Source organism: Lissotriton helveticus, chromosome 11 (assembly GCF_964261635.1).
Source record: "Lissotriton helveticus chromosome 11, aLisHel1.1, whole genome shotgun sequence".
In the NCBI taxonomy this organism is placed as follows: domain Eukaryota; kingdom Metazoa; phylum Chordata; class Amphibia; order Caudata; family Salamandridae; genus Lissotriton; species Lissotriton helveticus.
In genome coordinates, this window is record NC_136072.1 from 168,479,072 (window position 1) to 168,491,400 (window position 12,329).

The window sequence follows — 12,329 nt, forward strand, 5'->3', positions numbered from 1 at the left end:
GGTTGCAGCTGTTGGAGGAGCAGGAGGACCATAGAAGAGCCCTATAAGGTGTGAGAACTGCCCTCAACATCCTTAGTGCCAGGTTAAAGGAATCCGTTCCCAAGACAGTTATATGTGAAGCGATCAAACAGGAGCCTTTGCCATGCATTCCTGAGTTCTCTAAGCTTCGCTCCGAGGAACAGTCCCTCCGAGTCTTTTAAACTCTGATAAGGCATCTAAAGACACACTTTATACTGACAAAGGGGTATGTCAGAATAACCTGACATGGTGGTCAGAAAATACTAATGGCCTAAGTCTGGTGCTATGGAAATTCCTCACTTAAAGGAGAAAATGCCAAACTGGGAAGAAAACCCACCAGTGCTATCTCCTAGCTATATGCTTATATGGCAGAGGAAAATCAACCATAGGGTCTCCTAAAAATGTAGCACTTTGTTCAGAAACTTGAATATTTTCTCTAACTACCCAATTCTAAATGCAGCAAGTGAGGAGATCCATTTGAAGGCTTAACAAGAAAAACTACTCCCAGCAGGACAACAATATGAGGATCCTGCGGCAAACATCCCTGAATACGTCCACATGGAACACAGCCTCCAGTGAAAAGACTGTCTTGAAAAGACAACCCGCCTTCTGGGATACATGATCAATGAACAGAAAAATAAACTGCTTGACTGACCTGCTGTGCATTATGGGAACCCAGGAAAGGTGATGGGAGGCTGCTTGCAATAAGTCTAACTACTGGCAATTGCTAGGTAGTAGCCCTTCAACCCACCGTTCTGTTATATTCCCGGGTTAGGCCCATGTAGTGAAACAGCTTATTTCTTACATTGTCCTCACAAATAAAGTTTCCAGCAGTGACCTTTTGCACACATTTGCACGCGTGACACAGTTGGATTAGTTTCTCTGAAACTAAACTTGTTTTTACATCTAGCTTCGCACAACATTATCACAGCGAATGAACATCATGTACAAGGTCTTGTTTCGCACTACGTACAAATGTCATCATTATCTTTACCCACGGGGCAACAGAGCTAGCTACATATCCATGAAGTAACTAATCTATACGCACACATGAGGTAAATGTACATTGCAATACATAGGAACCTCACAACACACCGTTTTAGCAGTACCAGCTCGGGGGCCCATTAAAACTTTTTTGCGCTACCCCACGAGCCAGGTACATTTTAACCATCACTCATAACACTTCAAACCCCACTACTCACTGATCACCACAACCCTACACACGCCACACATAGTCTGTGTATAAGTGCTCCCACGTAGACGAAGGTAGTAGCACGCTGCATCCCGTAGAGGGGTGCGAAGACCCCAATGATGAAGCATGACACCAAGGGTCCTGTTGGTGAGTGAGGGTTTTTTTAAAAAACACTTAGTGCTCCCCACCATTGTAGGGACCACTCCCACCCACTAGTGGATTCCATTTGTTTTTGAAAGTAACTAATCTATACGCACATCACAAGGCTGCTTTATATCATAAAAGATGAGCATCCCGATAGATTAGCAGAGGAGGCACTTCCGCTGACACCGGGGTCCTTGCATGCTAAGAAATCACCACGCAGCGGTCTGACATCTTGTTAGGGGTGTCCAGTTTGTGACCAAGACATGGTCCTTCAATCTATCCCATCAGATATGGGGTTGCATCATCCCTTGTGGGGGGATTATTGGCTCTACACACACTCCAGGTACTCTTAGAGTAGGGTCCGCATAGTAGGAGTATGCTAGAATACTGCCGTTTATATGCTTACATTTATGCATTGTTTAGCACCATGGTAAGAAAATAGCTACAATTTACTCGTTTGGTGCTTGTAATCACGCTCATCTGCTTCTGCCTACCTAATCATTGCAGCACATGTATTTTGTGCAAAAATAACATTGGTTCAATAAATATTATTGAAACGCCCCACTGTGTATTCTCTGTATAGTTCTGTGCTTTTTCCACGATCCCGGAGGGGACAGGGTTGTCATGTTCGGTAGTTTCCAGAAACCATTCGCTCCCTGATAGGTTAGGGACGCTTACGGTCTATGGCCCAACATTTCCTGCGGGGTGTCTGGAATCAGTCTTGACACCAAGCTCCTAGTTTATATTGTCCAAACAATGTGCAGATCCTAGGGAATAATAGGAACTACAGAACAGTTATTTGTATTACCAGGCCACCTCAATTTGGATCGTGCAATGTTCAAATCAGTCTTGAACCTGCTCCTCATGGAACAGTCCAGCTCGAACTGCCAAGCCAGGTCCTCCCAAAACAGGTACACAAGCAACTAGGATCAGTTTTGCCCTAAATATGGGCTCATCAGCCGGATACAACTTGGTTCCAGTGACAGTGAGCAAGGGACCCACGTCTGGGCATACCCATGCTACTGAGGGCCGTACATGAAACGTACAAATGTTGATGAGAGGCTGCTTGCAAAAAGTCTAATCCCTGGAAATCGCTCGGTAGCACTCCAACCCATCGTTCTTTTGCTCACCATGTCACTTCAGTTTGGACCCAGCGATATACAAAACAGTCTAGACCCAGTACCTCATGGGAACAGCACAACCCGAACTGCCAAGCCAGATCCTCTCTGGACCAGAGTGATTTTTAGTAGCTGAGATTAATTAATGTATCCTATGCATCACTGTTCAGTGTACATATACTGCATTATGGGAAGGCACATATTTCACACACCTTAAAGTGGCAGCTACACTTTTACCACGTTTACGAATCAAATTAGAGGCATGATTTTCTGGTTTGCTTTTAATTGAAAATGTGTTTTTTGTACTGGTGTTCTTATTTAAGCTTACTGTGTTAGTGTATTGTCTGTTTTAATTGGTTTTCTTTAAACATGGAAAATGTTGCCTAATTTGGGCACAGTTGCGTTGCAAAATGATTTAAAAAAATGTAACTAGATATATTTTAAAGTGTGTTCTGGTAACCAATATATGGCTGGAGATATCCTCAACAAAAAAAAGTAGTAAACAAAGTGCCTAGCTACATTTATTTGTTTTATACTGAAAAATAAATGACAAAATCAGCAACGCCATCCAGTTGTTGTGTGGAAGGAGTCCCCTGAAAAGCGGATTAAGGAATTAATCTTCATGAGTCCGAACAGTGCTTTTAGAAAATGCAGCATGGGAGACTAGACATACCATCAATCAATCAATCAGGGTAGGTAAAGCGCAACTACTCACCCATGAGGGTATCAAGGCGCTGCAGAAGCCTAAATGTGTTCTCTGTGAATTAGGCACATTGACACCATGAGCGCACCAACTGGGATGGAATTTTCTTGTTGTGGTGCTGTAAAATTATTGCCCAGTGAACTGATCTAGATGTACCGTTCAAGTTCCTGGACCTTTATTTTGCTATCCACTCTATAAAATGAATAAGCTGTCCTGTTTATCTGACATTGAGGGTCTGAAACATCAGCATTACCGTGCTCAATATAGAAGTAACTTTTTTTTAAGGTAACAGCCATGGCCACTTGATGTAGAAGTGGAAGACTCAATTATGCAGCGAAGAAAAGCTAATTATTCCCCAATTATGCAGCAACCTTTTCCTGAAAAAACAGAAATACAAAACAGTGGTTTGATATTTATTAACCACAAGGTACCTTAGGATTCAAGGCATGGGACCTTAAAAGATGCAAGCTCATTTCTAAAGTCTGAGAGCCATGGTGGATGGGCTGCTGCTATGAAACCACTAAAACATGGTCTATTATGTGACCATCAATTTGCGTTAATAGTAAAACACCACTGCGTGGGATTACGTAGCCACAAATAGAGAAAGAGGATTATTTGGCCTGCAAGACCCAAGAGATTGCAACTCTGAGGGATGGAGTACAGATCTGGGAACTGCGTTTTGGGCGAACTTGGAACTTATTTTCACAAGGACTTGTCTCCCCATATATGATAGACTCGCCCAGATTAAAAACAAGCTTTTGTATCTAGAGTCACAATCTGATCCTGCCCAGGTGCGGGCAGATCCGCAAGTTATAGGGGGAGATGGTCTTCGTGATGGGGAGCAGCAACCTGGAAACGGTGAAGCCAATTCCAGTAATCTGCCCAATAGTAATAACACACCTGCTGCACCGCAGTTGGTGGTAAATCACAATCCGCCCACTAATCCTGTTCCTCTACCATTAAGGGAAAGAATTGCAGACAGCAACGTACCATCTAGAAGAAGGGCATCTGGGGGGATAACAGGGCACGTGGATGATCAACTCCAAGCCAGTAGAAATGTTGCTGAGGACAAGCTTGCAAAAGCCCTACGCCGTATTGATCTCCCCCCAGCCTCATTACCATATGTGGTGGTGCTTGCCGGGGTTCCAGCGCTAGACAAGGGGAAAAATGAAGCGTATACTGATCTTAAAAATAAATGTATACAGTGGCTCAACCTTAACAGGCCTCTTCCCCCACAGGTCTCTGGTGAAATATTGTTTGCAAGACCGGTTGATTGGGTAGGAGTAAGGCCAAGGCCAAAAACCATTGCAAGAAATTGTGTAATTATTAATTTCAGGAACATCTGTGCTGTGGATTATATCTGCAATGGGGCCCCAGTTGGGCCTAAAACACAAATCCTACCCCTACATTTGTCCTATTTTTATCCTGCTCCCCAGTGGGGCCCTAAGCAAAAGAGAGGTGGGCAACTATGGGGGGCACAGAACCTACAATCATACAGAGATCAAGTTGGGGCGAATAACTGGAAGGGCCCACAACCAACTACCCCCTTGCTCTCATTGTTCCCCCAGAATAACAGGTTTAGTATTCTAGACTTAGTGGATTGACGCCTGGAGACCAAATGGCCCCCACCGCCAGTGGCCAGTGAACTAGGCCCCCCAAGTAGTGAAAATGGGTAGCAATGATGCTGCTAATCCCCTCTGTGCCCCTATTATTACTCAACAAGAGGGTGCGAGGGGGGGCAGGCAGTCTACTGGGGCAGAGTATGGGGAGGGACTACCCGGCTGTAGATTTTGATGTTCTATCGCCCGAGATGCAGGAGGGTGTATTTGGTTCTGTTGCCGAGCTCCTAATGGGTGAAGCAATAGAACGAATGCAGGTGATTTAGAGGCCGACGTGCCTTAGTGGGGCAGTATCTGGTGAATACGGCCAAGTGGGAATATCAGGCCCAACTAGTCCTGGGGCTCAGGATGGTAGTATTAAAGTCCTGTCCTGGAATTTGGCAGGGATGAGAAATAAATCATCTATGCCTGAGTGGGGCCTCTTTATAGAAAATCATGACAGTTGTCTGATGCAGGAGACGTGGGTGCTGGAAGAGACCGCAAGGGTTGGTTTTGCCACCTTCGATATCCTGGCCACAACCCGGGGTAGGGGGAGACCCTCGGGTGGCCTGTCGATCTGGGTGGGTACGCACTTGGGTGCTGAGGCAGTCCATATTCCAACCAACTCACTCGATGTTCAATGTGTTCTTCTAACACTCCCTGACTCCACACAGGTTGCGCTACTTAATATTTATTCTAGGCCTTCGCAGGGTGGGCAGGAATCTGGTACCATTGATATATTAGGGCAGTTTATTTTTTCCCCATACCCCGCAATAGCCCTATTAGTTGGAGGAGATTTTAACTGCCAGTTCGAATCTCTTGCCAGTCCAGAAATGGGCGAACTAGATGATGAGGATCAGTACTGGCGCATTCCTGAGCCGCGATAGCCCCTGTTAGAGCCTGGACTCCGCTGGTTCTCCAAATTAAATCATTATCCCTTAAAGCGTCTCTGCCGGCGTGTAATGGGAGGGTGGAACCAGATAGATCGGGCTTATCCACCTTCAACAGATTAGGGCAAAACTCCATCATTGATTACATAATGGTTGAAGCCAGACATTGGGACAGGGTTCTGGATTTTAAGGTCCACCCGCGGAGCGATAGTGACCACAATGCCCTGGTTCGGACATTGAAACCTGGGAGTTTTGGTCTGTCTAGCCCGGCCCCTGAGACTAATTCCGCTCAACCGCCCTTCCTGCTATCTAACAATAGGCGGCGAATTAGGTGGTCCAAACTTCAGGACTCTCCGACTAAACTTGCAGGAATGTACCAGCTGGCACTACCGCAGCTGATAGAAATGGGGGAGGTGGGAGAAAAGGTTCCTGACCGAGAGGCCCAGACTAGAACTGTAGAAATCCACAAGCAGTTGATTGCTAAACTATCAGACATGTTCTAACCTTGTGGGAGAACGAAGGTTACCCCAGCCCAAACTCACCCCTGGTATGACGCATCCTGTCGGAAAGCAAAAAAAGACCTGTTAGTCGCAATAAAAGATAAGGATAGAATTAGTATAAAGCAGTGTCGGCTCAGGTATAAGCAGGTTGTCAACAGGGAAAAGAAAAACTGGGAGGTGAACAGATGGGAAGAACTAAGATTAGCACTCCCGAGCAAAGACTCCAAGTCGTTCTGGGCCATTGTTAGTACCGGGAAGCGTGGGGGTGGACCACCTCCCATAGCGAATATAGCACCTGTAGTGTGGGAAGCCCATTTTGGGGCACTATATGCTAACCCTGCTGAAGAGTTATCTTTGTCTCATACCCTTGGACCCCCCCATGAGTATAGAATGGAGGGCTGATGGTTCCTGTGATGGGAGATGTGGAAGAGGTTTCCCCGCTCCTTACCCCAGGACCCCTCCATGAGCATCGATTGGTGGGGCCCTTGGATACTGAGCGGGGCGAGGGGATAGTGGCACCCCTGTGTGAGTATCGTTTGGGTGGGCCCCTGGACATTACGCTTACGGAGGTTGAGACCGCAATAGCTAAACTTCTACCTAACAAGGCCCCAGGCTTGGATAAGCTTCCTGGGGATTTATTCCGAGCACAACCTAAAATCTGGGCACCATATTTGGCTGTTTTATTTAACGCAATACTCAAGGGGAATGACCCGCCAGATACCTGGCTCGGAGCAGAGATTGTCCCTATCCACAAAAAGGCTGTCCGCTAACCCCGTCTAATTATAGGCCCATCAGCTTGATAGATACCACACAAATGCTGATGGGCAGGATCATCTAAGACAGAATCCAGGGGTGGATAGAGGAAAATGAGATTTTGACTATATTCCAAGCTGGGTTTAGGACGGGCATTTCCACAATAGACCAAATTTTTAGGCTGCAGGTACTATTTTGGAAAACGGTGTGTGTGCGGAGGGTGGCAGCCTTTACCTCATCTTTGTGGACCTGTGGGCCGCATTTGATTTAGTACCGAGGGAAAAGTTGTGGGGCGTATTGCTAGTTATGGGTCTACCCACCTATATGTTGGACATTTTGAATAGACTCCACACGAATAACTACGCTCAAGTCAGGTGTGGGAGGCACGGGGAACTGTCGGATCGTTTCCCTGTGAAGAAGGGGGTACACCAGGGGTGTGTCCTGGCCCCAACCTTATTCTGTCTTTATATAAATGGGCTAGTAGATCATCTGCTGAGAGTAAAGGACAATGATGCCCCAAGGCTGGTGACTGGGCGGGGGCCCGCTTTGATGTTCGCAGACGACACTTTGTTGTTGTCCAAAACCTCAACGGGCATTCAGCGCACCCTGGACGGCTTCGCAGCTTTCTGCACACTGCGCGAGCTAGAGATAAACTTGGATAAGACCAAGTTTATGATTTTCAATCCCCCTAAACAGACTCGCCCTAACCCCCTTTTAAATGGTACATATTTGGAAAGAGTAAAGACTTTCGAGTACCTGGGTATTACCTTAACGGAAAACTATGATTGGGGCCCTCAGACAGCAAAGGTGGCCCTTGGGCTATCCCAAGTGGGGGGGGGGGGAATCAGTAAAGTGCATAGAACTTCGGATTTTAAGCCTGCGGCACCGGTCGTAGAAATTTATAAACTCCAGGCCAGAGCGGCTTCTATGTACGGAGCAGAATTATGGGGACACAAACGTATAACCAGCCTCGCGGAGGTAGAACATGCCTTTATGAGAAATTTACTGGGCCTACCAGCGAGCACACCACTTATTCCCCTGCGTATGGACTTGGGGTTAGAACCTATAGAGGAGGTGGCGGCGGCAGCAGCAGCACGGCCGCTGATGTATTGGAAGAGGTTTTGGTCCGTGCCTGAATTAGTTTCCTATGAAGAAGAATTCACAGAGGTGTGGGCCGCTTTAAAAACCAAGAACATTCCATGGCTCCTACACATTAGGGCACTCTGTGGGCAAATTGGATTACCTGAGATGTGGGAGAACCCTGTAGATAGTTGCCCAAGGATAACGAAAGCTGAGCTGCTGCGCTATGCTAGGAACCAGAACTTAATATCTCTCCAGAGATGCACCACTCTGGGAAGATTGACGCTGGAGTTCCTTCAGGTAAAAATTTAACCCAGAATGGAGGATTTTTGGACTTAATTTATCCTTCCCTTGCAAGGAAACTCTACATGCAGCTTAGGATTGGCAGCCTCCCGCTTAGGGCATTTACATGCAAATGGGCTAATGCAGAGAATATTGTATGCCCGGCATGTAATTACAAGCAAGAAGATGTATGCCATGTTCTGTTTTTTTGCCCAGCCTACCAGACAATAAGGAAATGTTGATTCATTCCACTCTGTAGGAACTTAGGTTTTAGCCAATGTGCCCAAGCCTGTAGGGTTCTAAGATATGATACCCACCCTCCCATCGTCTTTGCTGTATCCCGGTTTTTGTTTGGTATGTGGCGTAGACGGAGACGTTTTCTATAATATCTGTGTTCACCTATTAACTGTATCGTATAGTGTGATAACCATCAAGTTTAATCCAATTTTAGGCTCAAGTTTTACTGCATATGTAATTTATTGTTTTAATATCCTGTGCTTCTATGTACTTATTTTATCTGCACTTTTATGGTCTGTGTTGACCGAAATAAAGTTATCAACAACAAAACAAAAGGACAAGACTGTAGTCATTCTGACCACCATGTTTGAATTTGTTTCCCGCTGTAACAAAACCTCCCCCTCCAACCAAACGGGGATGTTTCCACTACTTGGGCAAAATTGTAAACTCTGAAAATGGCTAATTACAGCGGACGGTCAACAGATAACTTCATTATAATGATGCCTTGCACTGAACTGTACTCTGTGTACATCTAATTAACCAAATCAAATTGATCCATTTCAGGTTGAACTTTTTTTGTTTACATCTGAAATTTTAAGCAGCAGATGATGGTTTATGGTGGAGTAAGCTGTAAATCGATATCTATGTGGAAAATGTTGCAGATGAACAATTGTGCTTTTACACCGGTCCTGATGCTTGCTCAGTCTAGATACTGTATTCTATGACCATCCAGTTTTGATTACTTTACATCATTGTAACATAAAAACGCATACTTTTTAAAAATTAATTATTTGGCTAGAAGGTTTACAAACAGGAGTGCCCTTTAGTTGTATACACATTCATCCAGAAGAAGGATTCAGAAGTCTAACGCTTAACGGTTAGGCGGACATCTACCTGTGTATGCCAGAACACTCAATGCACAGGATGATCCCAAGGTTGATGCTGGCCCACCGAGGATCCGCCAGACCACAATCGCAGCAGACATTGTTTCCAGCGATACACTGAACCCGCTTCAATGCACTTTCACCTTTAACTAATTTCTCTTTCACCTCGCTGCCAGAGTCCAGACTTCCTGTGGAAGGCGAGGATTTCTTGTCCAGGTTCTATATAAAGAGAAGGACAAATTCAGGAAAGAATTGAAATTGACAACTTTATTAAACAGACCTGCTTTATTAGAAAAAGTAATGAGATAATGTATATGAACATAGTAAATACTATGCAGCATTGCCTATATTACAATGTCTGCGACCATTTTTACAAATCGCTCTAAATGATTTCCTCTACATATTTTAAGATCTAACATACAACGATGACATGAAATAAAGGACCAAAAAAATATTTTTTCTTTCCATATTATTTGAGGTTCTCACATTATATTTTGTGCCCCGATTTCAGACACAGCGTGGTCTTTCACATGTCAGGTTGAGGTTTCAGTCCGGTTATTCACTCAATGTCAATCAATCCACTAGATTTTGTGTGGCCGAAGTAAAAACTGAACCGATCTGCTTCAATGCCATGGACTGTGAACCACAAACAATATTAAAATTGAAGACTTTACAAAATAATCAGCATTGGACTCGAACATCAAGTAAATTCGCGAAGGTACTACAAGACAAAGAAGTTCTGAACACAATTGTTGCTGGGCGTTCGATGATGAACATTGACAAACCCACCATCTGTACAAAAGAGCATCCTCTTGGCAAAAATTGAAGGTCTTTGGCACAGGTGGTGATTTAAAGACTGCTTTTTTAACAGTGAAGTTTCCTACAATGGCTCACCAGTGGAAAGACGCCATTTTGCACTAAGAATCAACATAAGACTGAAACGGTGACATGATTTACGTTTGGGGAATATGAAATGGACAATACCGATACCTACACTGAGTAATACTTATGAAATAGAAGAAATAGGAACCTCCTTAATAGACAACTTCCTCCCCGGTAAACACAGAACTGAACAATAACACACCACTTAACAGAACGGCTGTCAAGCACAGATCTCAGAAAGCTGAAGTTCCTGTGCCAAAAGGAGCTCAATCGTAAGCAGTGTGCATACCCTGAGAAAAAGGAGATGGAATATTGATTTTACAACTTGTTTAAGTGACTCTTTTCCTAGAGTGGGAGGAGATAGTGCTGAGGCAGGCTGACAGTGGAGAGTAAATGCACCCAAAAAATTAAAGCAGTGGCACAAGCGCAGATGACAGCATGCAAAGAAAAATAGTTGCATTCTCTGCATCCCAACCTCCGCTTGGGAGCAACGCCTTAAGGAAAGGAATGCCATTTTATAAAACCTCATCAAAGGGGGCACATCAACATCCCAAGCAGAGCAAACTTCAAGGAGAAATCAGAAAATTGACAGTCATTCCAATGCACTGGAAACTGCACATTAAAATACAATCGAAAGTTTCCTGGTTTTCATACCCCAACTGGAAACCCACAACCAGCAGTGAATGCAGTAGAAGCAAAAAAGTAGGAAAGAGGCATTGAACAAACAAATTCACAAAGAGATACAATTTCAGGTAGATATCCTATCTGACTGTAGATTCCTCAGCACAGAATATCCCCATGGCAATTGGATCCAGATAATGTTTTCATAGTAGAGATGCTGAAGCTGCAGGCTTCTGGGCATATAAGCACCATCCCTTTCTGTGCACAGGGATGTTGAGTGTGAACAACTGATGGTTAAGTGTGATGGAAAGCAACTGGGACCTCTTTAGACCACTGTACAGAATGGGGAGGCAGTGGTGCAGTGAGGATTATGCCGTTAGACTTCGTAACCACCAGAAAGAACATTTCTGGAGTTAAGTAACTTGGGCTTTTGATGGTAAGGAGTCTGCAGTTAGACGGATCTTGAACTGCTGATTCATTACCTTAGAATATAGACCAAAGCTTTATCTCCCAAGGTGGAGGGTCTGTGGAGAGGACCGATACCAAAAAAGTCTTGAGGGGCCACACAGGCAAAATATCCTAACCGCCAGACATTGCTTTTATAGTAGTAGCGTTTTGTGAAAGTATGTATGCACTGACAACCATGTTGGAGCCTAGCAGATGTCAAGGATAGGCACACCGCCTACCAATGTAATGTGGCAGCCTTAGCCCTGGTGGAACGGACTCTCCAACTTTACAGGGGCTAATTATTGACCAGTACGTAGCCAATCTTAATTTCCACATTAACAAAGTCCTCTTTTGTTCCGCCTTCCCTTTCTTTGCTTATGAAAATCCCCCCACAAAGTTGGTTGACCACTCGATGGTCCTTGGAACAATCAATGTGAAAGCTTAAAGCTGTTAGGGTTCTACCGATGGAGCCTTTCTTGCACTGAAAATGCCTTAAGTTCTACCTCTTAAGGTTGCTCTTGCCCAATACGCCAAACACAATGTTCAGCTGGAAACTCCCCCCTAACTCCTTGCTAGATGAGGCCTTCAAGGAGGAAATACTTGGGGACATCGAGGAACACATCACCATAAACACTGGCTCAGTTACATCTCAGGCTTCCTTGTGAAAAGCCTTCAAGGTGGTTATCAGAGGGAAATGTATAGCGCACCAGGCTGGGGTACTGAAGGCAATCAGGGGTACGCTGGCCTCCCTCGAGGCCCACAAAAAGGAGCTCGAGTCACAATATTACACCATGAACGATCCAGCCCTCGTAGCTTCACTAAAAGAGGCACTCATGGAATTTGAGGAGGAAGCACACACAAGCTAGACAGTATGGCGAGGGAGACAGGCCAGGTAGAACTCTTTCGAACATGCTCAGGACACCACATTCCGCTGCTTACGTCACTAAGGTCCTGGGAGTAGAACGTACTCTGATTAGAGG

General features: G+C 44.9%; 1 protein-coding gene across 4 annotated transcripts in view; it reads right to left on the bottom strand.

Annotated features, from left to right (window-relative positions):
* The window catches only part of ACAP2 (ArfGAP with coiled-coil, ankyrin repeat and PH domains 2), a 402,961-nt gene that overhangs the window by 78,470 nt on the left and 312,162 nt on the right, over window positions 1–12,329 (bottom strand). For all 4 annotated transcript variants that reach the window (XM_078666362.1, XM_078666364.1, XM_078666363.1 and 1 more), the window contains one exon: window positions 9,410–9,618. In XM_078666362.1, coding sequence (XP_078522488.1) covers window positions 9,410–9,618 — 209 coding nt within the window. The remainder of the gene's footprint in view (window positions 1–9,409; window positions 9,619–12,329) is intronic.